General features: G+C 41.8%; 3 protein-coding genes across 3 annotated transcripts in view; 2 read left to right on the forward strand and 1 right to left on the reverse strand.

The window, feature by feature from the left end:
• LOC308332956 (zinc finger protein 385B-like) overlaps positions 1 to 13,213 on the reverse strand; it is a 96,469-nt gene extending 83,256 nt beyond the window's left edge. Inside the window, exon 1 of the mRNA XM_080789101.1 lies at positions 13,145 to 13,213. Within this exon, the coding sequence (XP_080645227.1) occupies positions 13,145 to 13,193 (49 nt within the window). The 5' untranslated portion in view covers positions 13,194 to 13,213. The remainder of the gene's footprint in view (positions 1 to 13,144) is intronic.
• A 6,669-nt stretch (positions 13,214 to 19,882) lies between these two features.
• Positions 19,883 to 20,278, forward strand: LOC308332700 (small ribosomal subunit protein uS10-like). The gene has a single exon (XM_080788720.1). It carries the CDS (start codon positions 19,892 to 19,894, stop codon positions 20,249 to 20,251), a length of 360 nt encoding a protein of 119 aa, XP_080644846.1. The 5' UTR covers positions 19,883 to 19,891; the 3' UTR covers positions 20,252 to 20,278.
• A 2,841-nt stretch (positions 20,279 to 23,119) lies between these two features.
• Positions 23,120 to 24,484, forward strand: LOC308333509 (equilibrative nucleoside transporter 1-like; the record flags this gene model as incomplete). The annotated part of the gene is made up of 1 exon (XM_080789965.1): positions 23,120 to 24,484. The coding sequence occupies one exon, from the start codon at positions 23,120 to 23,122 to the stop codon at positions 24,482 to 24,484; it is 1,365 nt and encodes a 454-aa protein (XP_080646091.1).
• Positions 24,485 to 25,570: the final 1,086 nt, after the last annotated feature.

Below are 25,570 nucleotides of genomic sequence, written 5' to 3' on the forward strand. Positions count from 1 at the left end.
ACCACACGCAAGCACGCATGCACAAGTTCAGTCCTCTTTTCTTATGTAACCAGCCACTAGCCATGGGGGGAATGAAGGTAATGGAGCATTCAAAGTCCCACACACTCTGCACGCTTTCCCTCAGGCAGGGAAAATGAAAAACCAAAGGACAATGTAACAGTTCTGCTATGCTACAGTATATTATACATATTATAAACCATGTCTTGGCTTGAAATAACAAGACAGCCAACACAGACAAAGTCAGAAAACTGGCAATGTGCACTATAGAGAATAGAGATGGGACCAATTAATTGATTAATCGTTAATTATTTCTTTCCCAAGTCCGTATATACAGTATACGTATGTCGACGCTATAGGTGGTGTCATATCCCAAGTCCGTATATATACGTACCCCAACGTGGACTCCGTCTATATATTGGTTGATGGTTACGGAAGCCTTTAACATTGGTCTGGTTCCCTTAGCAACGTCCCACCGTTCCAACTATGGGATTGCATATATATTCTCAGTGCACAGCAGTGGAAGGGAGGATTTTCAAACAGCCATAACTCTTCTTCTAACATTTTCTGCCATCCACATTTCGGATTTAATTTGTGCCTTTGTACCGCGATGCTGGCGCCAGGTTAAAGCTTCTGACGAGAGCTAAGGAGCGTGTGTGTGTTTCTAATGCTGTTCCAACTCTGTGGGGGGAGGAGCCTGGCCCAGGCAGGATGGTCACGTGACAGGATTCCTGTGGGGTGGACTAGCCTTCCAATCAAGTCCATTGCATGCAATCAACGCAACCTGTGCTTGGCAAGGTGGTGAAGATGTCGAAGTCACATACCAAAAAAAGCTCTGCCTGGCTGAACTGAGCGGTGCAGGCTGTGTGTGTGTTAGGCACTGCTCCAAAAATAAATGATAATCGAGTCAAGTGTGACATACAGAGTGTGATTCAAAAATGAGTTACCTTTCCTCCACAACAATGATGCTAGCTTTATTTTGAACATGAAAATATGAAGAAAAAATTATAATAAAAAATTATAATAATAAATCCCCCTCCCCCCCATCGATTAATCATTCATATTGAATTATACTAATCGATTTTCATTTGGGACACTTTTACACATGTCATCCCTACTGTGTAGTGCACTATATATAGCATACACAAAATTCAATCTAAGGGAGGAGTGGGGCTAACCTTGGGATACAAAGCCACAACTATTTTTGGAGAAGTCCTCTTGGCAGCAGCAACATGCCAGGTGACTTCATAGGACGTCTTTATGAATCAATAGGCCTGTGTGCTTGTACTAGTGTGTGTACACACTTGAGCTTATTACATGTCATGAGAAGAGGCCCCTTACTACACACACACACACACACACAGGTGTGTGTGTGTGTGTGTGTGTGTGTGTGTGTGTGTGTGTGTGTGTGTGTGTGTGTGTGTAGATTTAGGCCAGACACAGTAGGACCACTGTGTTACACACAGTCTGAGCCACAGGTAGTTCTTTATTGCTTTATATTGACTCTATATATATTACCAGTAAAACGCCTGAGGGTGAGCATCCGCCTCATTGACGGCAGACTGCTGGGCGAGCGCTGGCGCTTCGGGATGGGGGGGTCAGATCAACATGGAATTAATTCTGTACTTCCCATATAAGGATTGTGTCTTGAGTCTACAGGGTTTGATGGGGTCAGATCAACATTATGGAATGTCAGAACAGGTCAGCTCCATACATTATATGGAAATCTAAGCGGGGACATTCTCTTGAATGTACAGGGTTTGATGAGGGCCCAGGTATGGCCGGGCCTTAATTTTCTGGCCTGTTGAGAACTCTGCACCAATCACTTTGGGGCAGGCCCGTCTAGAGTTTGAATAGACAGGTATAAATCAAAAGGGAGACATCGAAGAGGAATGATGACATTATGGAATGTCAGAACAGGTTCGGTCATATATCCATAATTCCATATATGGAGATCTAAAGCCCTAACCACCCCAAAGGGTCACCATGCAACTCCTTGGGTTCAAACGGTTGCAAGGAGTTAATGCTAAAACCGTCTCGACTCTCGACCCCTTTGGTGTGGTTTGGGCCATTGAATTCCATGTGTCTGACCAAGCAATGGGTTGAAATAGGCTCTCCAGCCGTGCTGAAATGGGCATGACAGCACATCTAGCCGTTAATAGAAGATTTAAGAACGGATTAATCACATTAGAAATCAGTTGTGCTGATTAGTGATTAGACAGAGTTTTCTCAGAGCAGCAGCATTATTGGCTTAGGAATGGAACAAAAAGTGCAGGTATACAGAGTCGAACCGGCTGCACACTACCAGACTGGATTACCAGCCAAGGTGCCTGGACCGCTGAGCCACGGCCCAGGCAGTGCCTCTGCTCCAATACGCAGCTATGTATGTCCCTGTGTATGTGTGTATGTGTGTCTGTCGGGGTGTAAGCAGACCTAGGATTCCATGCGCGGACAAAAGAAGCTGTCTGCCGGTGTCTTTTCCGGGTTTTTAGCCCTTACGTTTCCCGGAAAAGCTTGCCCCAGCGGCAGACAGCTTCTTTTGGCCGCGCATGGAAGTTCAGGTGTGCCCAGGCTGACTCGATCTGTGTCAGAGCATGGACAGCTGAAACATCTCGGCAATACCACTCGATGGCACTGTTGAGCAGCGACACACACACACACACAGGCCAGGGAGTACAGTACAGTACAGTACAGTACAGTACAGTACAGTACAGTACAGTACAGTACAGTACAGTACAGTACAGTACAGTACAGTACAGTACACACAGGTGTGATTTTCTGAAGGATTTTTAATCATTTAGAATATTTTAACACACACACACACACACACACACACACACACAGGCCAAATCTCCTCTTCTGGGTCCCTGTCAAAAGAAATCTGATGTGGGTCCGTGGCCAACTAGGCCTATATAAATGTGGGGGTCCCTTAACACGAAGAAGTTTGAGAACCACTGGTATAGATAGAGGGTTCTAGTAGTACTACATTCTTGGTTCTGTGCACGAGGGCCATGTAACCTGTACAGCACCCTGGTGAAAAACATTTATTCTTGGTTCTGTGCACAAGGGCAATGTTAATTGGCCTACAGTAGTTAGTTGTCTATGCTGGTGCACAGACTGCAGTCACTGCACACAGTAAAGACATAAATTAAGCGTACCCATAATTTATGTTAATTTTTTACCTTAGGCTGTGTTTACCCATCTACCCACACAATATAACAACTTAACAAGTCAAAATGTCTGCAGTGAAAGGGACATTTCAGTCTGCTACTTTTTCTTCGCTACAGTATACTGTGTATAGGTACCAAGTTTGGGTAATTATTCAGTTAAAGTGTTGTGTGTCAATGCAACTATAATAATGTGTGTCAATGCAACTATAATAATAAGTATATTTAACATTTATATGGCTTGAGCATGAAAGCCATATAAGGTGTTAACATTTACTGTTAAGATTGATTTATTACAGTGCAATTAAAGCATTGAACAAGGGAAATATACGTTTCAGAATTTCCCTTTCATACAGTATGTTCAGAACGGCAGGTTAAATTTGGTTTCCATGCTATATTGAAAGTTGCTTGTCTACAGAGATCAGCAATGTAACCCACTGTAGGTCTTCAAATCTGTGTAGCAATAATAATGATGTTCTCACCACACACAATACACTTTTCTGAAGCAGTGATGGATGAGCCATAATCCCATTAACTTTACCAAACATTCAGTTGAGTCATCGCCAAGAATGCTGTGATGTAATCGTTGTCTGCGAGCACATCATAAGCCAAGCATCTTGTCAATACACCCTCATTTTTGAAAAAAGAGGAACTGACCATGTGCTCAATGGAGGTAGCAGGATGTGATAATGATTAAAAGGTGCTCACATGGATCAAAAAACAGGATCAAAACATGATAAAAAAGTGAAGGATCCGGGCACACAAGGTAACTGCCAACATGTTTCGACCTAACAGGTCTTCATCAGGACAAGAATGAGAAACACACTCATTTTTGTTCTACCCTATAGGTTTTATGACATTCATTTTCATTTATTTTTGTTTTTAGGTTTTATGACCTCAATTACACCCAAAAAACCTGAACTTTGAACATTCAGTGGATTTTCTGTGGTCTGAAGTTTTCTTTGGGGTTTGGAAGCCTTTTGAGCTACAATGAAAACAGGCAACACAGTGAAAACAGTGACATCTGCTGGCAAATCCCATTGACATATATGGGATTTGCAGGATCTTATCACAAACAGCAGGAAAATCAGAGCACCTGTTTGAGCCAGAAAACCCCAGATCACAGAAAATCTACTGAATGTTAAAAGTTTTTTGGGTGCAATTGAGATTAGAAAACCTAAAAAAAATAAGAACAATTCCAAAACCTTTAAAATATATTTTGTCTGCCCTGAGCTGCTGCTAGCTGAGGTTTACTTATTAAGGGAGAGATTGTATTTTAGAGTTTTGTAAACTATGGGGCCCTCTGTATTTGCTCCAAAATAGCCCAGAAAATGTCAGAGTTATCGGTCTGCAGGGAGGATTATGCATGGTTTCACTCCGTGAGGGGACACTGTCTCATCTGTCTGGTAATGACAGTCAAAGAGTCAGCACAACTCAATGATTACAGATTTAGGCCCAAATCCACCCCAGTGTTTCTGAAGTGAGCGTAAGGTTTTTTTGAAAAGCAATCCGTTATGAGGCTTTTGTGATAAGCTGTCTATCCAAAAGAGTTCTTTTCAGGACTGCTGTGTGATCATATTTTATTTTTCCTGTGACCGCTCCAACTCAGTTGATCTTTGGTACAGGGGTTGCAATAGATCGAACACATTTATGTATCCATCCATCCCGTCTAGGACCCCCAAATTGATATGTATTTGGCCACGGACCCTCGCCGGCGCCTGAAAATAGTTTTGTGCCAGGGACCCCCAGATGAGAGAAGATTCGTGTTTTAAAATCCTACAATATAAAATAAATCTAAAACCAAGATTTTCAAAAAATAGCAGTGCTGCGAGCTTGTACATCTGCTATTTCTGAATAGCCAACGTATAAAGCATCCGGAGCCCACTTTCAGAGCCCACAGTAACTTTCACCGTGACCAGAGGACATGCTCTACAGTAGCTGGCAACAGGAGTGCATCATTAAAAGCCTTGGCAGAAAGACAGTTTGTTACGAGGGCTCCCTAGTGGATGAGTGGCCTAATGCACATATTAACATATACTCTAAAAATGGTAATTTCCATCAAGGAAAACTGAAAAACACGGACCATATGCATGGGGCACATGGTCCGGGTTTTTTAGTTTGCCGCTGTACACAGTATACAGTAAAAATCCAGGGTAAATTCAATGGGTGAATATACTTTATCACATACCCAGCTATTACTTGGCCTGGGTAGGGTGTGATAAAAGGACAGAGAGGGTGATAAGCCTGAGCTGACCAATTAGAGCAGGCTAAAGTCATATCGGTTTCCCTCACCCCACAGTAAAATCCTCAGGGTTTATATTTACCGTATCCATTTTAACTCATGCGGTTACAAATGTAGTCGGCCCTTTTGGTCACATTTGTACACTCTCAGAGGTCAATTAACACTGAGGATTTTACTGTGAGGGTTCATTTACGTGGAAGCATACAGCCAGTGGTGGAAAGTAACTAAGTACCCAATTTTGAGGTCCTTTTACTTAGTAAAGGGGTCTATTTTTTAATATACTTCCAAACATTTCACAAAAATGATAGGAAAGTTACTTTATGGATTTAGATTATTACAAATCATACATTAACTAATTAAGCCCTAGTTTATACTTCATCTATACTGTGATCTTCTATTTTCATAAAGGTTATACTTTTTATTTTTTACTTTGAATACTTTTACTTTTGTATTGCAAGAATAGTTTGATGCCATTACATTGTACTTTCACTCAAGTAAAATCTAAATACAGCACTTTTACTTGTAACAGAGTATTTCTACATTGTTGTATTGCTACTTTCACATAAGTAAAACTTCCTAGTACTTCTTCCACAGTGCTGTACTTCTATCAGAAGTGTGGGAGTAGTCTCAACGTAGCCAGACAAGGACACTGGCATTTTAAAATGCCAGCGTAATCTTAAGCATAAATCTTTACATTTAATTTTCCAATTCAATTCAATTGGAAAAATAGGATAACTTTCCGCGACTGCAAACGGAAGTGGGGAGGAGCTCGGCTTCACTTCTGCTATATAGCTTGCTCATGATCAGAGCTTCCATGTTCCATGCAGACTGTATGACCGGAAGCTTCCATGTCTCCATGCAGACTGTATGACCGGAAGCTTCCATGCTCCATGCAGACTGTATGACCGGAAGCTTCCATGCTCCATGCAGACTGTATGACCGGAAGCTTCCATGCTCCATGCAGACTGTATGACCGGAAGCTTCCATGCTCCATGCAGACTGTATGACCGGAAAGGCAACAGTCTGGGGAGGCAACAGTCTGGCCATGCTATACGCCAGACTAGTGGTGGGTGCAGAAGCATCAGGCTAATGCTGAAGGCAGACGTCCCTGACAGATCCAGGTGCTGTGTGCCTGGGAGCCATGTCATACAGTACATACGTACAGTAGGTGGCAAACCCAATCAGAAATCCAAAAATAACCTCAGCAAAGGTCAGACAGGTACCTGTACAACACTGGTCCTCAAAGTGAAGTCCGGAGACCCTCAGGGGTCGTTTTAACCTTATCTTATACTTTGGCTATATGCGAAAATAGCCGATCTACAATTAAGTTCACAATGTATCGCGGAACAATATGTTTGAGCTTCTAGATCTGCTACTTTCGGCAATTTTTAAAAATCTTGAAGAATTGTGAAGAAAATAATTTTGAAACATTTTAACTGTTCTCTAAGGGGGTATAATATACAAATATTATTTGGAGAACAAGAATTACACATGATTGCCATGTGTATAAAATAAAACCTTACATAGTACAAAGCAGGCTGCACACAACCCAACGGAGTCCAAATCTGCAAAGTAACTACAGGTAACTAAAGTAAAAGTACAATATTTGGAATTTGGATACGATATGTACTGTAGTGGAGTAGAAGTAAAACCATTGGAAATTTGGAAAAAAATACTACAAAATTGTACTTAGTTGTAGTTGAGAAAAGTTACTTTCCACCACTGGCCACAACAATCATTGTGTAAACTGTAAACAAAACATTCCACAAAATGCTTTTGGCGTAACGACTGTATAACTGCAGAAAGCTGTAGTATGGAGCTGACAAAGAGTAAAGTCATATTATGCACACATCAACAGGAAATGCAGTTCAGGCGATTGTCGGGCCCTCTCTGTGGACTTCATCAGCGGGCACCAAGCGTCCAATAACAGTGAAGGGCTGCAGCTCAAGCTGCTCAGAGAACACCAATCCCGTTCCACATGATTATTCTCAATTTCACAGCTGATGGTTTTTACTGAGACAGACGGCTGCAGCAGAAATGCCAATGTACTGAGGAGAGCAAGCTGGGGCGAGAGAGAGAGGTGGAGAGCAATGTTGCCAGATTTTGTGATATAAACAAGCAACCGGGTCTATATTTTGAAGCCAAAAAGAAGCGGCTAGATCAGTTTAACCACTTTAAATCGATTTACATTGGCCATTTGTGTATGTACCAGACAGTGGCCTTGTGGTTAGAGTGTCCGCCCTGAAACTGGAGGTCAGGGTTCGATAGCAGATCTACAAGCTCACCCTGCATCGTTGTGAGCTTGTATGTCTGCTATTTTCAACAGAAATCTGAAAAATATGGAATGTTCATGAAACATTTGATTTGAACAACACAAATATCGTACTTGGCTCCCTGGCACAAAATATTTTCAGATGTGGGTCTTTGGGTGCTCATGTGGTGCAGTAGTAAAGAGCCTGACCACCACCACAGAGGTTGTGAGTTCAAATCCACCGTGGTGCATCCGGCTTTGTCGAGCATCTATCTATTATATACGAACACAATTGGCCAATGCTCGGGGGAGGTTAGCCAGGCAGGGACAGTGATATTTGTCAGTCACTGCATGTTTTCCTGTGGGCTGGGGCAGCACCTGTCAGCAGGGTGGAGTAGAACGGAGGCTCTACGTCCTGCCGGTGGGGTGGGGGCTCCTCACTGTCAGTCGAGTCAGTACAACACACAAACAATGTGTGAGAAGTAATTCATTGTCATAACGACTAAAATGGGGACGAAAATAAATGCAACAAAGATGTGGCTCTCAAACATATTAATGCGGGGATCCTTGACCTTGACATGAAAATGTTTGAGAATCACTGGGTTAAACAACATTAGGAAGCAAGCCCAAATAAGTAAACACTTTAAACAAGCCCAAAATGATGCAACCGCAACTTCCAATATTTACATGCGACTATACAGAAAAACAAGCCCAAAGTTGCTTATAATAAGCAGACAATGGACAGCACTGCATACATGGTGGAGAGAGGGAGGGAGGGATGTTCGGATGGTGAAAGAGAGATGGACGGGTCACCTCATGATAAACAAATGGGATAAAGGAGGGGATCAGGGGGTATGATTTATCCAAAGCAGGAGAGCCATAGGGGACACTGGACAGTACACACAGCAAAGTCCTCAGTGTTACTTAACTTAGATAGTGTACAAATGGAACCAAATGGACCCATAAACACCACACATCTGACTTTGAACCAATGCCAGGAATAGTCAAATTGATGCAGACCCCAAGCAGAGATGTAAACCAAATGTCTTTTGAAGTGGCATATTCACACAAATACTAGGCTATAGTATGTCCAGTTGTCCACTATTCAAATTAATTGAGGTCATTCATGATGGGACAACCACTTTTAACCACTTAAACCCTACAGTGTGTACTTTGTTGACTGGAGGCCTTTACGGATCTGTACTAGGTCCCCTCGTTTTTTCAATCTACACCAAAGTGGACAATTCTCCAGGCGGTAAAAATTAGTTATTTAGCTTTAGTATGTAGCATGCTAAAGCATGCCTGCACACACACATATTACAAAGACAGTGTTCAATTTCACCACCAGTCTGTATTGGATTTTACAGTTACTTATGCAAATCACAGAGGCTAGACGGTCAATGGCACACAACACGCACACATTTTAACACCCCTGCATGGGTGTCTGCATGGCAGCTGCAGCAATAAATAATTATGTGTTACCTATATTTGGGAGAAAGTGCCCTCCCTTTACCCATGAATTAATCTAACCGGGCAATAGTTTATTAAATGAGTTTGCAACGCAAACAATTAATTATTAACAGTTTAATTGAAGAATTTCTTAACAGCGATAAATCGATTTTAGAATAATTGTTAACATTCCTACTCCGAGAGTGTAAAACTAAAAACGCATACACTTTGTGTACAGTGCCGTATACTCAGAATTACTGTAGAGTATTTCCAATTTTCAATACTTTTACTTGTACTCCACTACATAACAAAGGTTACTTTGTAAAACATACATTAACCACTTCAGCCATAGCTATTTGAAAATAGCCGATCTACAATCTCCCACACCCACCCCTTTTTCCCCCTCACTGTATATGTTTTCTTCCCCTTTTTACCTCCTCCATGGTGATTTCCTGTTTTTGGTGTGTGTATATTTGTACATCTCTAATGTTATGATGAATTGAACATGGTGGACCCTATTGTAAACAAGTGTAATGCTTTATGGTGTCGTCCACAGTTAACAGTTTTGTATTGAGTTGTGCTTGAAATGTACTGTAATTCTCCAATCTGTTAATACATTCTTCAATCAATCAAGCAATACAAGCTCACAGCTACTTTGTAAAACATACACTTCAGTCATGGCTATTCGAAAATAGCTGATCTACAAGCTCACAATGCATCGCAAACACTCTTTTTGAGATTCTAGATCTGCTATTTTCTTTTTTATACATCTGGAAACATGTGAAATGGGATATTATCATATTGTGGATCATTTTACTTTTAGTACTTATATGTATATTTTGAACTGAAGCCAATACTTTCACTCAAGTAAATTTTGAATGCCAGACTTTTACCATTTCTACATGATTGTAGTATTGATCCTTTTACTCAAGTAAAAAATGTGAGTTCTTCCAGCACTGTTCAGATGGATGGCGAAGTGGGCTCAGCTGTGTTCACACCTAAATGCCAAGCAGAATCACACATCCGGGACTAATAGATGTATGAAGCAGCTCCGTCTCCCAGCGGAGCGCTGGTGAAAATGACAGCACTGCCTCAGGGGGTGGGGGGGGTTGGGGACCATGGTGGAAGTCGGGAAGGGGTGGCCCTTTTCTAATGGAGAGAATCATGCTTCGGTGGCGTAGTTTGGAAAGGAGGTCTGAGCACATACTGTACATTTTGAGGAGCAGGGACTCAAAAACACGTTTTTAGTTACCAACAGTATTTAGCTAGCCATCAATGTTATGTAGCTAAAGGGGTGCTCCTAATCAAACTAATTCAACTACCGGTAAACAATTAATTTAATGTTGTTGTGTCAAAAAACAATGGGATATACATGTGTATAGAATTAGAATTTTAGTCAGAATGCACTCCAAGAAAGAAGTAAAATGCCCAGATATGAGATCATTTCAGAACATTTGGAGTTGAGGGCAAATAATATGATATACTCTTAGCTTTTCCCTCTGAGGAAAACATCAAAATCATGTTGAGAACCAACATCACTTCATCACTTCCAGAAGTAGGGAGACAAGCTGTGTCCTAGTTGCAGCCCTATAGCTAATATGAGATATTATGAGTTGCTAATGAGGCAATTTAACGTCACACTGACGTGACAAGCTTGTTATATACAGTACATAAAAGTTTAGCAATATTTCATATTTGTCAATGCATTGATTTAACCCTCAAACAATGTAATGTCAATAAGTTTGCTCCATCAATTGAACCTCTGGACTGAACACCTCTTCCGAGGGAGCACTCTCTAGGCTGCTAGACTGTGCCATTTTTATTATTTACTGCAATTTGTTTCTAAATGGTCAATACAAGCAAAGAAACAGGAGAAGGGTGCATGGCAGTATTGCTGAGGTGCTGCTGACCTTGGTATAGAAGTCTAAAAGTGAAGAAAAGGCTGCACACTCATAGCCACGAGGCAGGATAATTTATGGAATACCACAACATTTTGAACTGGAAAAGGCTTCTTCAGGGATCGCATAGTAAATAAAATAAATGGCGCATTTTTGAGGGGCACTAGCCCCTCCTATACCCAGCTTTGTGTGTCTCTCTGTGTGTACCACGGATTGGCTGAGCACGGAATGTGATGTACGATGTATGATGATAAGAGCGCCCCTAGTGTAACACGACTCGACACAAGTGTGATTTTGTCATCCTACTACGTGCTTCAAATCACCTATAAAAAAAAGTAGAGCTTGGCAGACAGCGCACTGAGCACAGCGTACGAGTGTGGCTAGCCTGAGTAGACTGCCGAACACATAATAACCACAGGCCTGTCCCTGGCCTGTACAACACTGAGTTGGACATGGGTTAGGCTTATAATACACTGATTCATGGAAGAAGAAGCGGTCTAAAGGAACGCGGTGAGGGCCACCCACCGTTTGAAGGTGTCGGTGTCTAAACTTCAGGTTGTGGACCCAGGATAAGGCCACCATTCAGAATGGTGGCGGCGGTGGTGGTGTGTGTGTGTGTGTGGGTGTGTGTTAAGCATGTGCCACTCTGCAGTCCATCACTATTTAAGAGGTTAAGAGACATGCCACACAGGCTCTGAGGCCTGACAACGGGCACCGGTTCACTTTCCTGTCCCGGCGGTCCTTTGTCGCATGTCACTCCCCGTCCCCGACTCTCTCTCCCCGTTTCCTGCCCTTCTACACTGTGACTATCAATAAAGGCAAGAGAAGCCGGGAAAAATAGCTTAGTAAAAAACAAAAACACTTCTTTAACCCTAAATTTTATAGGTTTCCACTCTATTCAGCAGCAGACATTGTACTGGGTACAGTTAGCCTAGCCACTAACAATCCTCACGCCTCTCTCCCATCTCTCTCTCTGCTTCATCAGCATGCAAAAACTACATTTGAATTGCCAAGACAAGCGTGAAATTAAGACAAACAAAAAAGGAATCAAACATACATTACTAGAGGGTATACGCGTGACATCATCATACCAGGAAGTTATGCGGGAATGCCTACTGAGATGCAAAACATTACTTTCTGGCCTTGACTGCCCAAGTGCCCATACATCCAAACAGAAAAGTCCTATCTGATTGCATTAAACAACGATAAACGATGAAACTCACTTTGCCACTCACTTTATGCATGCGCCTATAACCTCTATACTAGAATAAAGAAATTAACTAAAGGAGCTGTGCAACATCGTTTCCATTGTACCTATAGTCTGCCATTTACTAGTACATTAGGAAATCAAAACTGTGACCACAATCAGTTGGGCTATTAACATAAAACACCCACTCCAAGTAAGTTATCACATGCAATTGTTACATCTTCAAAATATTCAGGCAAAGAGCCCAGTATACTTACTATTTTTTACTATTATTTCATCTGTACAGTGTATATGTTGGGGTCTATATTCCTGCATGGGGCTCTTGCCCAGCTAAATCATTAGTTAATCTTCACCACTACCACAGGCTACAAATAGACAACAACTACTGAGAGATATGGAAAATGACAGGCCATGTTGTACAGTACCACCAAATCATGTAAATATAGAAAGGAGTCCCAGAGTTATGAAACAATATTATCAAATGGCATTGGTGATGAGTGTATACATTTTTAAAGGTTGAGACTTGAGTAGTAGCAGTGTAGCAGCATACATGCTAGACCTAGAATGCCTGTGATCATTTAATTGCCGTTCTAGGGCTACATACATGCATATCACTGTTTCAGACCAATAAACTAACAGTTTCTTTCCAAATAAGTTTTCCAGAGCAAACTATAGACTTTGTAACTTGATAAATCACTGAAACGCCCCACTAAACCTCTTCATCAAGCTCGCATTAACGACACCAGTCTCTGTGTTTAGTGTTTACCCAACACAACAATGACACACTTCATCATCACACAGTACTCAGCGCCTTGCTTCGACCTACGACTCCGAGCACGTCAATTTTTGTAGCCAAAAAAACAAACAGCAATTGTGTGATACAACGTCGCGCGACGCAAATCACAATTTACAATTAAGCGTTCCACTTCCTACCTGTTTTATTAGAGCGCTTGTTGTCGGTGTCTCCGGTGTGACTGGTCATTGTGGCGAAGGAGAACCTATACCTGCTGCTACCGCGGACGTTTCAGTCTCTAGAGCCCACTACTACTGACCGAACTAACAACAGTAGGCTACTTAGACACACGAGCATGGTATAGTGCGTGCGCCGTGCGCGCTGTGCCGCGCGATGAGTTGGAGCCGCAGAGAGCTGCTCGGAGCCAAAAGTGTGTAGCGTAAAATGAATGACTGATCTCATGTACTCCGTAGCAGCAGCAGTGGTGGAACGTGGAATATAGGCCTACGCCTACGGTAGGTAACTATAACAATACTATAGGCAGCAGGCTACTAAAAGCCTATAGCCTACAATTTTGAGGTATAGCCTATACCTCAAACCGTATAGGTCTACATTCCAATTTTTATCAACTTTCTGATTCTACTGCACGACTTCTCAAAGCTCAAAGGCTAGTATTTACTTTTTAGCTACTCCTACTCCACAAGACCACAACTATTTGACAGATTTACTGTAGTTCCTAGGCTACTTACATATTTTGATATACCAAATAAGCCCTACAGTTATAGGCCTACTTAATTAGGCTAATTGAGAACAGCTGACCTACAGTACAAGCCCAAGTACTGTACATCACTTGTAGTCTAGATCAGCTATTTGAAATGGTTTGTAGTTGAAAATTTAAAAAATCATTCTTTAAGTATAGGCTACAGTGGAATCTGGGTTATGAAATATATTTTGACAGAAATAAAGCTCACTGGTGACTCTGGCCAGATACCTGGTGAAGGTCGTTTAGACCGAAACGATGTCATCTAATAAAACTAGGCTATACTGCTCTTTAAGTGAAAGACAGTGTGCGGGACCATTTTCTTCTCAATAAAATAACCCCAAAAGTCCTAAACCATCATGATAGGTAGTTAGGTACATTACTGCAAGTGTTTAAAACCTCAGTTTGCATTTATTTGGCTTAATTTATTTATATATTTAGTTTATTATTTTTAAGCAATCCCTTGCTATACATTCTGAATACCACAGGCCTATAGCCTATGTCATGATTGTTATGCGTACACGTGTGCAGATAGTATATGCGCCACGTCGGGGGAAAAAATCACACCTGTGTGAACTGAGTGGTGCAACTACCCCCCCCCCCCCACACACACACACACACACACACACACACACACACACACCTCTCTCTCTCTCTCTCTCTCTCTCTCTCTCTCTCTCTCTCTCTCTCTCATATTAGCAGGCAACAGTGCAGCACTATCCCTCTCTCTGTTTCTGGCACAACAGTGCCCCTACTGGTACTCATTATACTGGTGCTCATTAACGTCACATAGGTGAACACATAGGTGAACACAGGGACACAGACATTGCTGTTCCTTGGAGTGGTTGCACCACTCAAAAGAAAAATCAATTCTAGATCCGCCTATGATAATATGGAGACGGAAGACCAGGTTATGGCACTGTAGCTTCACTGTTTACTCTGAACAGAAGTTTGCTCATACAGTGGGTGTAACACAGCAGCGCATGACGATAACACTAACACAAAACTAGGGCTGTCAATATATAACACAACCCCCATAACTCTAAGAAGCAGAAATGGAACCAAATGGATCTGGGTCCAATATTGTTTCCATTTGTACACTCAGAGTTACAGACCTGGATCAATTTGGTTCCTAATGCCCCCTGGAACCCCATCAAGGACGAGGATCGTTGAGATCCATTGTTCTGAAGGAACCTGTGAGGGCTACAATCTGAAGATGTTGGGGTCTTAATTAAGTAGAAGCATGATGTGAGAGGCTGAGCACAAGGTCATCTGAGAAAGATGATGCTGCTGCTAGTGCTGGGCTATGAAGTGATGAAGTTCAGCACATTTGGCTTGAGTAGCAACCATGGAAACACTCATAGGGGAATGAGAGTGGAAGACATACAGAAGAGAGAGAGAGAGGGGGAGGGGGGATTTGAGAATGTGCGTCAGGATTAGACAATAGTCAAGTCCCTGCCTACAGTGCCTAGCCATGACCAGTTGGAAGGGCCAGTCAAACGTAATCAATCAATCAATCAATCAATCAATCTTTTCATAGCACTAAAAGGGTAAAGCCTTTTTCACAGTGGAACGGCCATTCAAGGTCATGGCAAAATTTGGGATTTAAGATGGCAAAAATGATCCCTTGGCTTACAACACACCAGTACTTTTCTATAATCTGGAATTTATTTGAATGATGGATATAAAGATATTTTAACCAATTGGTATAGTACTGAGACATTTAGAACCTGTTGTGACCCTGGTGTCTTGTAGGACACCAGGGTCAACCTCCTCATTGATACATAGCCCTGCCTGAAGCCCATAAGCACAACATCTGCCCTGTCCAAGCAGGGATCCACTCTTGGGTCAGCAGCAGATTTTTGGTCTTTGATTGATTGATTTAAATAAATATTAACAGTTTGCAGAATTACAGTACATTTGAAGCACAAACTCAATACATAGACTCCCACCCAATTGCCTCTCTCTGTTTGGAGAGGACATAAAACGTATGGATTGAAACTTGACTTCAGTAATACTGTAAAGTGGGTTAAAATACAGATCACTCAAACAAAGTCATTTAACAGACCTCTACTACTTGTTCTTTGCTTCTTATGATCCAGAGAAAGTTTCAATGCCCTCACATAAACCTTTAGGGGGTCCTTGTAAAGAAAAGATAGCCGTGACAACAGCCTCTGTCAAATGTCAGTGTTTACTTCTATAAATAACACACTGAAACGTTACAGCCACTTGGAGGAAGACAAATGGGCCACTGTGTCTAGGGAAATGTTGACCATGCTGTATCACCCTAACCCTTTCAAATACCCTCTGGATTTTTTCAGGGGTGCCAAATGACGGTGAAACGTTTAGGAATTAGGAGGTTCCGTTCCACACACCAGGGGAGACATCCATAGGCCATCGATAATTCTATGGTAAATGGAATTTATTTAATAAAGGTTATGAAAATATTAGGGTACAACATTAAACAATGATGTTAAGATTCTGTTCTATTTTGTGTAGCATAGAGTTGAAATGAGCAGCACCCTGACTATATGACCTGAGTGTCATTGGTATAGGTAACGCCTGTGTTTACCCTTATTTCATGTCAGAATAACAATTTCTGTGAAAAAAGGAAAAAGGAATTAAGCTTTATCTGCCATGGGGCATAATCCCTTTTTTTTATTTTTTAAAAAGGATAATGTCACTTGTAGTGTAAATGTTTGTTTTGGTGAATACTGAAGCGAGCACGTGTTTGTAAACTTTGCATGATGTGAAGAGGGGGGGTGATGGGTGCTGTCAGTGATGGATGTAATGTAGTGTGGTCCGTGGAAACATAGTTGGAGTTGGAGCAACGTCCTGAAGTAATATGGCACCCAGCTTGACCAACGGAAAGGCATGGTCACCCTAAAAATAAAGGTGCACTGCACGCACGCACGCACGCACACACGCACACACACACACACACACACACACACACACACAAGGCATGAACCATTGTCAATCCCAAGCCACTAAGTGTGCGTGCGTGCGTGCGTGCGTGCGTGCGTGCGAAATTGCTATACTGTAGTAAATTAGAATCAAGCTAATCAAGTGTACAAGCTTGTATGATGTATTTTACTGTCTCTACTGGACCTATAGTCAAATGTACAAGTGCTTTGGGCATGAGAAGTAAATTCAGCACTAATCGACTCCATCATTACATTAAGTGCTTTCATTAGAGGCCATTTTATTCCTGAGTTACAGTACATATACTGCACCTCAGAGCTATCCTGAATTTACCTCCAGCCAGAGATCAATAAAGCTTATCTTATCTCAATAAAAAACCTGAGCTGTCCCCTTCGCATTTCAATTTACCTGATGCTAGCAACACCTTTGAAATCTAACACCTGCAAGCTTCAAAGTTTGTCTGAGATGCCGTCTTTTATCATGATAAAACCTCTGGGAATTTGCGATAGCAGTGTTCACATGGTGACTATTTCAGTGCTCGGAACAAATTTCAGCATTAAAGGTCCAATCCATGCAGGATTGTTTGCACATGCTGTAATTTGGGTTCATAAAACAAACAGTTTTATAGAGAAATATAAATAAAAAAATGCCATTTGGAAACTGTTATTCATTTGGAATTTCAAAATAGAAGGCATTGCTCATGTTCATTCGTACGGCATACTATAGCGCGCCGTTTTTCATCATTTTTGGGGATTTGAAAAAAATGACAAAATGACAAAAACGATGGGTTATAGCCCATGTTTTTTTAAATTTTGGAAATTGCGGAAATTGCAAATTCCGGAAATTGCGGAAAGCGGAAATTGCGAAATTGCGGAAATTGCGGAAATTGGAAATTGCTGAAATTGGAAATTGCGGAAATTGCGGAAAGCGGAAATTGTGGAAATTCGAAATTGCGGAAATTGCGCGCTATAGTATGCCGTACGATTTTAAACAGTACTGAACTGACTTGTGAATATTATTGTTGAACACTGAAATTAAAGATGTCTTTATCTGCCTGAGATTTTATTCACTCTTATAAAGAATTTTTAGACACTGGGGAGCAAAAGAGTGGGAAGATCTTCAAGTAGAGGTGAGGTGATGAATAAACTAAATAAAAAGTGATTTGGCAAAAGGGAAGAGTGGAGGGCTGGACTGTCTTATCTATTATTTCTCACCTAACCCTTTTATGAGAAATAATAAAGTTATTATTAATAAATAAATAATAAAGTTTAGCAAATATAGAAACATATTTTCCAACTGGCAGTAGGCATCTGACTGCTATGCAGTGTGAATTTTCTGTATACCTCTGCCGCCAGCATCCATCCTTCTGCAATGAATGCTGTTAGATGTTTCATTTTAGATACAGGCTCAATCATTGGAAACAGATCAGGTATCTGCAAAGAAATCTCAAATGGCACCACAGAGTGTTATCAACACCTGGGGAGCGTACGTACTCACCCTCCCACTGCCCTTGGCATTTAATGGCATTTCTGTCTGTTCAAGAAAATAGAGAAAACTGGTGCAATGTATTAGAAGCAAAATATCCCGCAATCAAAAATATTCAGTAAAATAATTCACCCCCACAGGCAGAAGCGTGATGCTGAAAGGCAGATCAGAATGCAGAGTGAGGGATTTTTGATATACACAGGTTTAATGTTTGTCTTTAGTTCAAAGTTTGTTTAGTAAACGCATTGACAATAAAGGGAAAGTTACGTGTGTCGTTTACGTCATATTGTCTATGGCGTTTAATGTTTGTGTTGGCACCGTTTGTTTTTTATCACGATTACATCACCTAATCAACATGAGTTAGACTTTAATATATTAGCGCCCCTCACTTCACACAGGTGTGATATTTGTATAAACCTAACTTAAGAATGACTTTTAATGCTTTTTATGCTTTATTTCGGATATTTCAGTGTAGAGAAACAGGAAATCAACGGCAAAGGCAGAGGAGAGATGCGCGCAGTATGCGAGACAAGATGGGAGTCAAATTGTAACCTGGGTCATCGTGTTCACTAGAAGGATATGGTCTGTGCACCCAGGCACCCTTCAAGGTCATTCTTTACCTGTCAGTATATGAACAGGTAATATCCATCCTGTCCATCTTCAAATTAGATTTCTCCTTCATAAAATGATAGATAGGTCTATTTCCAGTGTTATTCTTTTGAATGCACCTTAGACTGGTGTCCTGTGACATGCAACGGAGTAATAGCCTATGGTAATAGCCCATCTCTTTCCCCCCCTTTCCAGTCAGTCTACTGTCCTATCAACAAGGGCATAAAAGACCAAAAATAAACCTTAAAAAAGAGAGGGAAAAAAGGATAGGAGTAGGACAAGATGAAAGCTGATAGGCACAGCCTCATGTTCCACAGGGAACCAAGATGATTAAGTAAGTCATGATTAGGAGAGATACAAATGTGCCAGGCACATATAGTGGATGACAAAAAAATATTTTCAGGACACGGACACTCTCACTTTCTCTTCAGATATTCCCTCGAAACAGTCATTTAGCTTGAGTTCACCTCTCAAACCATTATGATTCATGGTGGCAGTGTGGTAAGAAATTCGTTTTTCTTATTTTTTTGATTGACAGCCCATTAAATGAGAAGTAATTTAGTGTGAATAGAGGGACTGCTTGCATTTGGTGGAGCAGCTGTCTATCTGTGGTCTGTGCATGTGCGCGTGCGTGTGCGTGTGTGTGCGTGCGTGCGTGCATGTAGTAGATGAGCTATTTTGCCTATACTTGTGAAAACGCTCAGTGCGAATTTCCGAAAGCACACACATGTCTGAGGCTTTATACTGTATATAGATAGATAGATAGATAGATAGATAGATAGAATACTTTTTTGGCATCAATTTGGAAAACGCCAAAGTGGACTATACAATGAAGCTTGTTTCCATTGTGGTCCACTTTGTCAGTACCTGTTGTACCCGTCTCCGTCTGAGTTCCTTTTGTGCCCATATAGGGAGATATCTGCATCTGTCTGTCTACCTGTGTCATGTTTTGCCCATACTGTATATGGATATCTCTGTATCTGTCAGTCCTTAACCCTTATGCCCATATGGAGATCACTGATGCCATCAGAATATGGCCATATATGGGCATGCCCCCATTTGTTTCCATATATGGAGCTTAAAAACAAATACATACTAGCGCTCTGGAGCTACCATCCACATTCTTTCCTGGCTCACTGAGTAAGACGACTATAGGGATTAAAAGGCCATGGCTTTCAAGGACTCTGGCAAGGCACCCGTGGAGACCGAGGTGGCCATTCACCGCATCCGCATCACTTTGACCAGCCGCAATGTGAAATCTCTGGAGAAGGTCTGCGCAGACTTGCTCCGAGGTGCCAAGGAGAAGAGTCTCAAGGTGAAGGGACCAGTCCGCATGCCAACCAAGACTCTGCGCATTACCACCAGGAAGACCCCCTGTGGGGAGGGGTCCAAGACTTGGGACCGCTTCCAGATGCGGATTCACAAGCGGCTGATCGACCTGCACAGTCCGTCAGAGATCGTCAAACAGATCACCTCCATCAGCATCGAGCCTGGCGTAGAGGTGGAGGTCACCATTGCTGATGCGTAAACCAGCCTGGCTGATGTTCCAATAGAGGCAGAGAAAAAATTAAAAAAAGTGAAAGAATATTTACAATCTAGCATAATATTTACTCATAGAAATGTTAGCATGACACAAAATACTATAAATGCACCAGTGTACGTACGTCTGTACGTCTGTAATCCACGTAACTCGACAAACGCGTTCCACCCCACCACAGGGGGTGCAGTGCCTGGTGTCGAGTCGGTCGGACCCACGGTTGTTCAGAACCGCCCCAAAAGGTCCTCTGCCCGGGCTCCATATATGGAGCTGGCCTGTTCTGACATCATTCTGACGTCTGCATAGATTCCATATTTGGGCATGCCTGACAAAGAACTCCATATATGGGCATAAAAGGGACCAAAAAAAAGAACAAAGACATGCACATCCAACCAAAACTTGGGCAGTTGCTGCTGAGCGGTGAGCAGTATACAAAAAAAATGATCTTCATAAAAGGGACACAGACATAATATCTGGGTTCGGCATGCATTTCTAACTCTAGCTGTAGAGGCTCCAACGGGCACCCCTCTAGTCTAACAAATATGACAGAAATGCTGTTCAAAATTCTTTACAGTCCAATAAATGTTCCCCCCTGGCATGAATTCCATTCAAACCACTGTTTATTCACTTAAACCCTGCAAAAACATGACGCACCTCTATTAAAAGGGCACCGTTCAACAAAATGGAATGGACTGATGCATTATTAACCCATAAAAACCTTGTCTTTAAAAACGACAGCGGAATGATGAGTCTTGCACAAAGGAAGCATACTAGCCTACTGTAATTCCACAGTTATCTCGCCACACATCGCCTAATAGATTTCCCCACCATGGAATAAATTCCTTTTTGCATAGCCACTCTTATATGTCTACATTTGCATCACACATTTGTGTGATGCATGGCATGCATGCGTCATGAATTATTTGAAAACTGTAATCTGTTTTTGATATTTTGTACTCGTTCGTTGAACTGTTAGGCTACTATTCTTTTGAGTGTTCAATGTTTAATGGACCACATTGGAAAGAAGCCTTTGGCTTTTGTGTCTCATCTCATCTAATCTCATCCATTTGGTGTTTTTAACTGCTGTCACTACCTCTACAAAAGTCTGGAAGCAATATCAGTTCCAGACAAGGACAAGCTGCATGCGCCATCTAGTGGTTGTTTTGTCACAGTACACAGTGCAACCTAAAGTAATCTCTCATTGCCATGCATACATACATAACTACTGTATCTCCACCCTGTTTTAATATCATGCTAGTATAATATATATAATAGAAAATTAATACTTTTTCATGTAAGATAAATTAAAAAAATAATAATATTTAAACGGTACACTTTTGTATAGACTACCACAAAGATACACAAATATAGAAGTAACAATATTTGTATTTCTAATCACTCATTAATATATTTTTAATGTTTGTTTTGTTGTTGTGGCTTTTGCCTTTATTTCTTATGGAGACAGTAGGCTGACAGGAAATGGGCAAGGCATTACCAGCCAAGGTGCCTGGACCACTGAGCCATGGCCCAGGCCATTCCATTGATTTTCTGATTAGCCAAATAGTCTGCACCAATTGGTAATCAAATTGCCTTGTACGCTCTTGAAAATCGATTGACAATTGAGCAAGTTATGGTTATTTAAAAAGTACATAGACACAATGTTATGCTGCCCCTCGGTAAGATGGCCGCCACATAGCGACGTCACTCTCAATTGGCCAGAGCGCAGGTGAGCCATCTATAGCCTTTCTTATATCTATGGTGGTCTACCCAAATCAAATGTCAAACAGCAACGATGTGTGTTCAGACAAAAATGTCACCTTAATATGAACCATTCAATGCCAGGCAACCAGTTTCAACTAGCTTGATCACTGCAATTAGGTTGTATTTAACAGTAACGTCAAGGAGAGAGATGGCACCGTTTTAAGATATTTAAAATGTGTTATTGACTGAATATGAACAGGTAGATTGTTCCAGTCAGAAGTATTTGATACACATTTAGAACATCAAAGACAACCTGTGAACAACGTCTCAGTTGATTTCTAGAACTGCCATAAAACTTTCAGATACTGTGGATAATTTAGAAAATGAGAGATGGCAGGTTTCACAGGGAAGAAAACATGATATTATTGTAAAAATCAATTAGGTGATCTTATTGTTTGTGTATGGTATACGATCAACATCAATCACTCACTTTTTGTCATGATGTACCCGTTGTACTCATTGTATCCAGCTCATCAGTGATTGGCAAGACTGATATGACGTCAGAGGAATGTACTTTCAGAATCAAATATAAGCTGACACACACACTCAGCTCATAAAGTTTCACAGACCTCAAAATGCATAACAAAGTACAGATGGATAAATCGTATGCAGTGTGGGTAATTTTTTTCTTCTTGGGCCTGGGAAGTCTGTTGTCATGGAATTTCCTCATGACAGCAACAACGTACTTTGCCGGTAGCTTGAACAACACGGTCAATGTGACTACGGCGCTAGGTGAAATATTACAGAACATGAGCTCATCATGAGTTGACCCTGATGAAGGCCCATGCAGGCCCAAACGCGTTGGTCGTGTTTTTAACCCTTGTTTTTAATAGTTAAGTAATTTTTAGATTTTTCTACTTCAAATGGACAGTTTCATATAGAAAAGCACAAGAGCTAAGAACTCTTGTGCTTTGCTATATGAAACCCTCTCCAAAGAGCACATGTCTACAGTTTTCGCTACATATAAAGGACCCACGTTTTGTTTTTTCTATGAGCTCATCAATGATTGGTCAGGGATAATGACGTCAAAGGCATTTACATTCAGAATAAAAGTGCAGTACAAACACACTGCTCTGACAGAGTGTCATAGGCATCAAAATGGCTACGGCGGTACCGAGGGATAAGTATCATGCAGTGTGGATCATTTTCTTCATCTTGGGTCTGGCATGTCTGTTGCCTTGGAATTTCTTCATGACTGCAACAGACTACTTCACCAAAAGGTTGAGCGATGCAGACAATGCGGTCAATGGGACTACGGCGGTAGGAGACACACCGAACGTTTTGGAATCAATCTTCCCCAATGCGATGACACTGTCTGCCATGGTGCCCATGCTAATTTTCACATGCGTCAACTCCTTCATACACCAGAGGATTCCCCAGAAGCTGCGCATCTCAGGCAGTCTGACGGTTGTCTTGGTGGTCTTCCTGTTGACAGCCGCGCTAGTGAAGGTGGAGATGGCACCAGTGCCCTTCTTCTGTCTCACCATTTTCAAGATCATCTGCATCAACTCATTCGGTGCGATCTTCCAGGGTAGCCTGTTTGGACTGGCAGGGTTGCTACCTGTGTCTTACACCCTGCCCGTCATGACTGGACAAGGGCTGGCCGGCATATTCGCTGCATTCTCCATGATCTGTGCTCTGGCTACGGGCTCAGATCTGCAGGACAGTGCCTTTGGCTACTTCATCACTGCCTGTGTAATCATCTTACTGGCAATCTTCTCCTGCCTCGCACTGCCCAGGATAGAGTTTTTCCAGTACTACATGGAGAGCGACAGATCCAGGACATCCACTGATGAGGAGGAAAACAAGCAGGACCTGCCAAAGAAAGTGAAGCGACCAGAGGACAATCCAGTTGTTGTGGTCAATCTGACTGCAGAGGAGGACAAGCAAATTGTTGTGGTCAGTCAGATTGAAGAGGAGAATAGGCCAGTTGTTTCTGTTCTTGCTATCTTCAAACAGATCTGGGTGATTGCCATGTGTGTCTGTTTCATCTTCACCGTTACCATCGCAACATTCCCAGCCATCCCACTGGGCGTCAAGTCCACAGTAGCTGACAAAGGCTGGAACACGTACTTCATCCCTGTGTCGTGTTTCCTGCTCTTCAACGTGATGGACACCATTGGAAGGAGCCTGACTGCCGTCTGTATGTGGCCAGGTGTGGACAGTATCTGGTTGCCCATCCTGGTGGGTCTACGTGTGGTCTTCTTACCTCTGTTCATGCTGTGTAACGTGCAGCCTCGCAACTACCTACCTGTGTGGTTTGGCCACGACTTATGGTACATCCTCTTCATGATCGTCTTCGCTTTCTCCAATGGGTACCTGGCCAGCCTATGCATGTGCTTTGGACCCAAGAAGGTCGCACAGCATGAAGCAGAGACAACAGGAGCTATCATGGTCTTCTTCCTGTCTGTGGGACTAGCATTGGGTGCAGCACTCTCATTCGCCTTTAAAGCTATGATCTAGAACAGGGGTCTTCAATGTTCCCCAGGCTAATGGCCCCTTAGCTGATACAGAGACGAAGCACTGATCCGTGTTTTATTAAACTAAGCCTTAATTGGTCCCTCCATCTCCTGTTCTTTTTTTTGCTAGCCCCTCCAACTTTTGAAATTACATCATATGGTGGCCGACGTTTGTTTGTTTACAGCACTTTAAACGAACATTACCAGGCACCCGCCCTCACTTAACGTGAAGAAAGCCTTCAGTTCTACTAACTTGTAAGAAAAGTTTGCCTAAGTAACTACTCTAACCAAACCAATGTTCAAAAATTCACACAGGTGTGATTTTTTTAACTCATAACCCTTAATCATGGGTCCGTGACCCAAAATTCCTGGTCTATTGTTTAGGGTTACTTTAACTTTCTCCAGTCATTGATTTAGGCTACTGAGAAGAAAAGGCATGAGTATAACAGTGTCTAACAATGGCAGTGTGGGACGTCAGCTACCTCTGACATATTTAAGTCCAATCTAAGTATGACATATTTGGGCATTGCTTCAGCCTGATCTGAGCCCCATCTTCCCATTTTAAAATTAAAATTAAATATATTTATATACAACAAAATATATGAAAATAATGCATGGAGGTACTTCCTTGACCGACTGGGAAGGAATTACGTTTCTGCTGATTGGTCCAGTGGTTTGTAGGATCGGATCGGTCGGTCGGTCAGACAGACAGACAGACAGACAGACAGACAGACAGACAGACAGACAGACAGACAGACAGACAGACAGACAGACAAAACCATTTGGAGACGGCTTGCCTCTGAAAGGTCACTTCCCTTCAGGTAGACACATTTCCAGAAAAGGTGAATTCAGCTCTGATTGGTCTAGAGTTGTTTAGTTTGATATGATGTAAGAGAATTTACTTCCTGAGACAAATATAAGCATGGCACATTGACAATGTAGTGGCAGTTGACATTATTATCCTGTGCAAAATGATTAGCTAAATGTTTACAAATACGACTACAATATAACTTATACCTATTTGGATTCAGACCAGCCGTTTCCTGGCTGTCCGTCTAGATCTGAAAAGGATCCCTAGTTTATCAGCAAT

This window comes from Protomyctophum bolini, assembly GCF_963924005.1.
Source record: "Protomyctophum bolini genome assembly, chromosome: 18".
NCBI classification, from domain to species: Eukaryota; Metazoa; Chordata; class Actinopteri; order Myctophiformes; family Myctophidae; genus Protomyctophum; species Protomyctophum bolini.

Excerpts from the sequence above, each read along its gene's own strand:
- LOC308332700 (XM_080788720.1), top strand. The coding sequence starts at position 19,892 with ATGGCTTTCAAGGACTCTGGCAAGGCACCCGTGGAGACCGAGGTGGCC.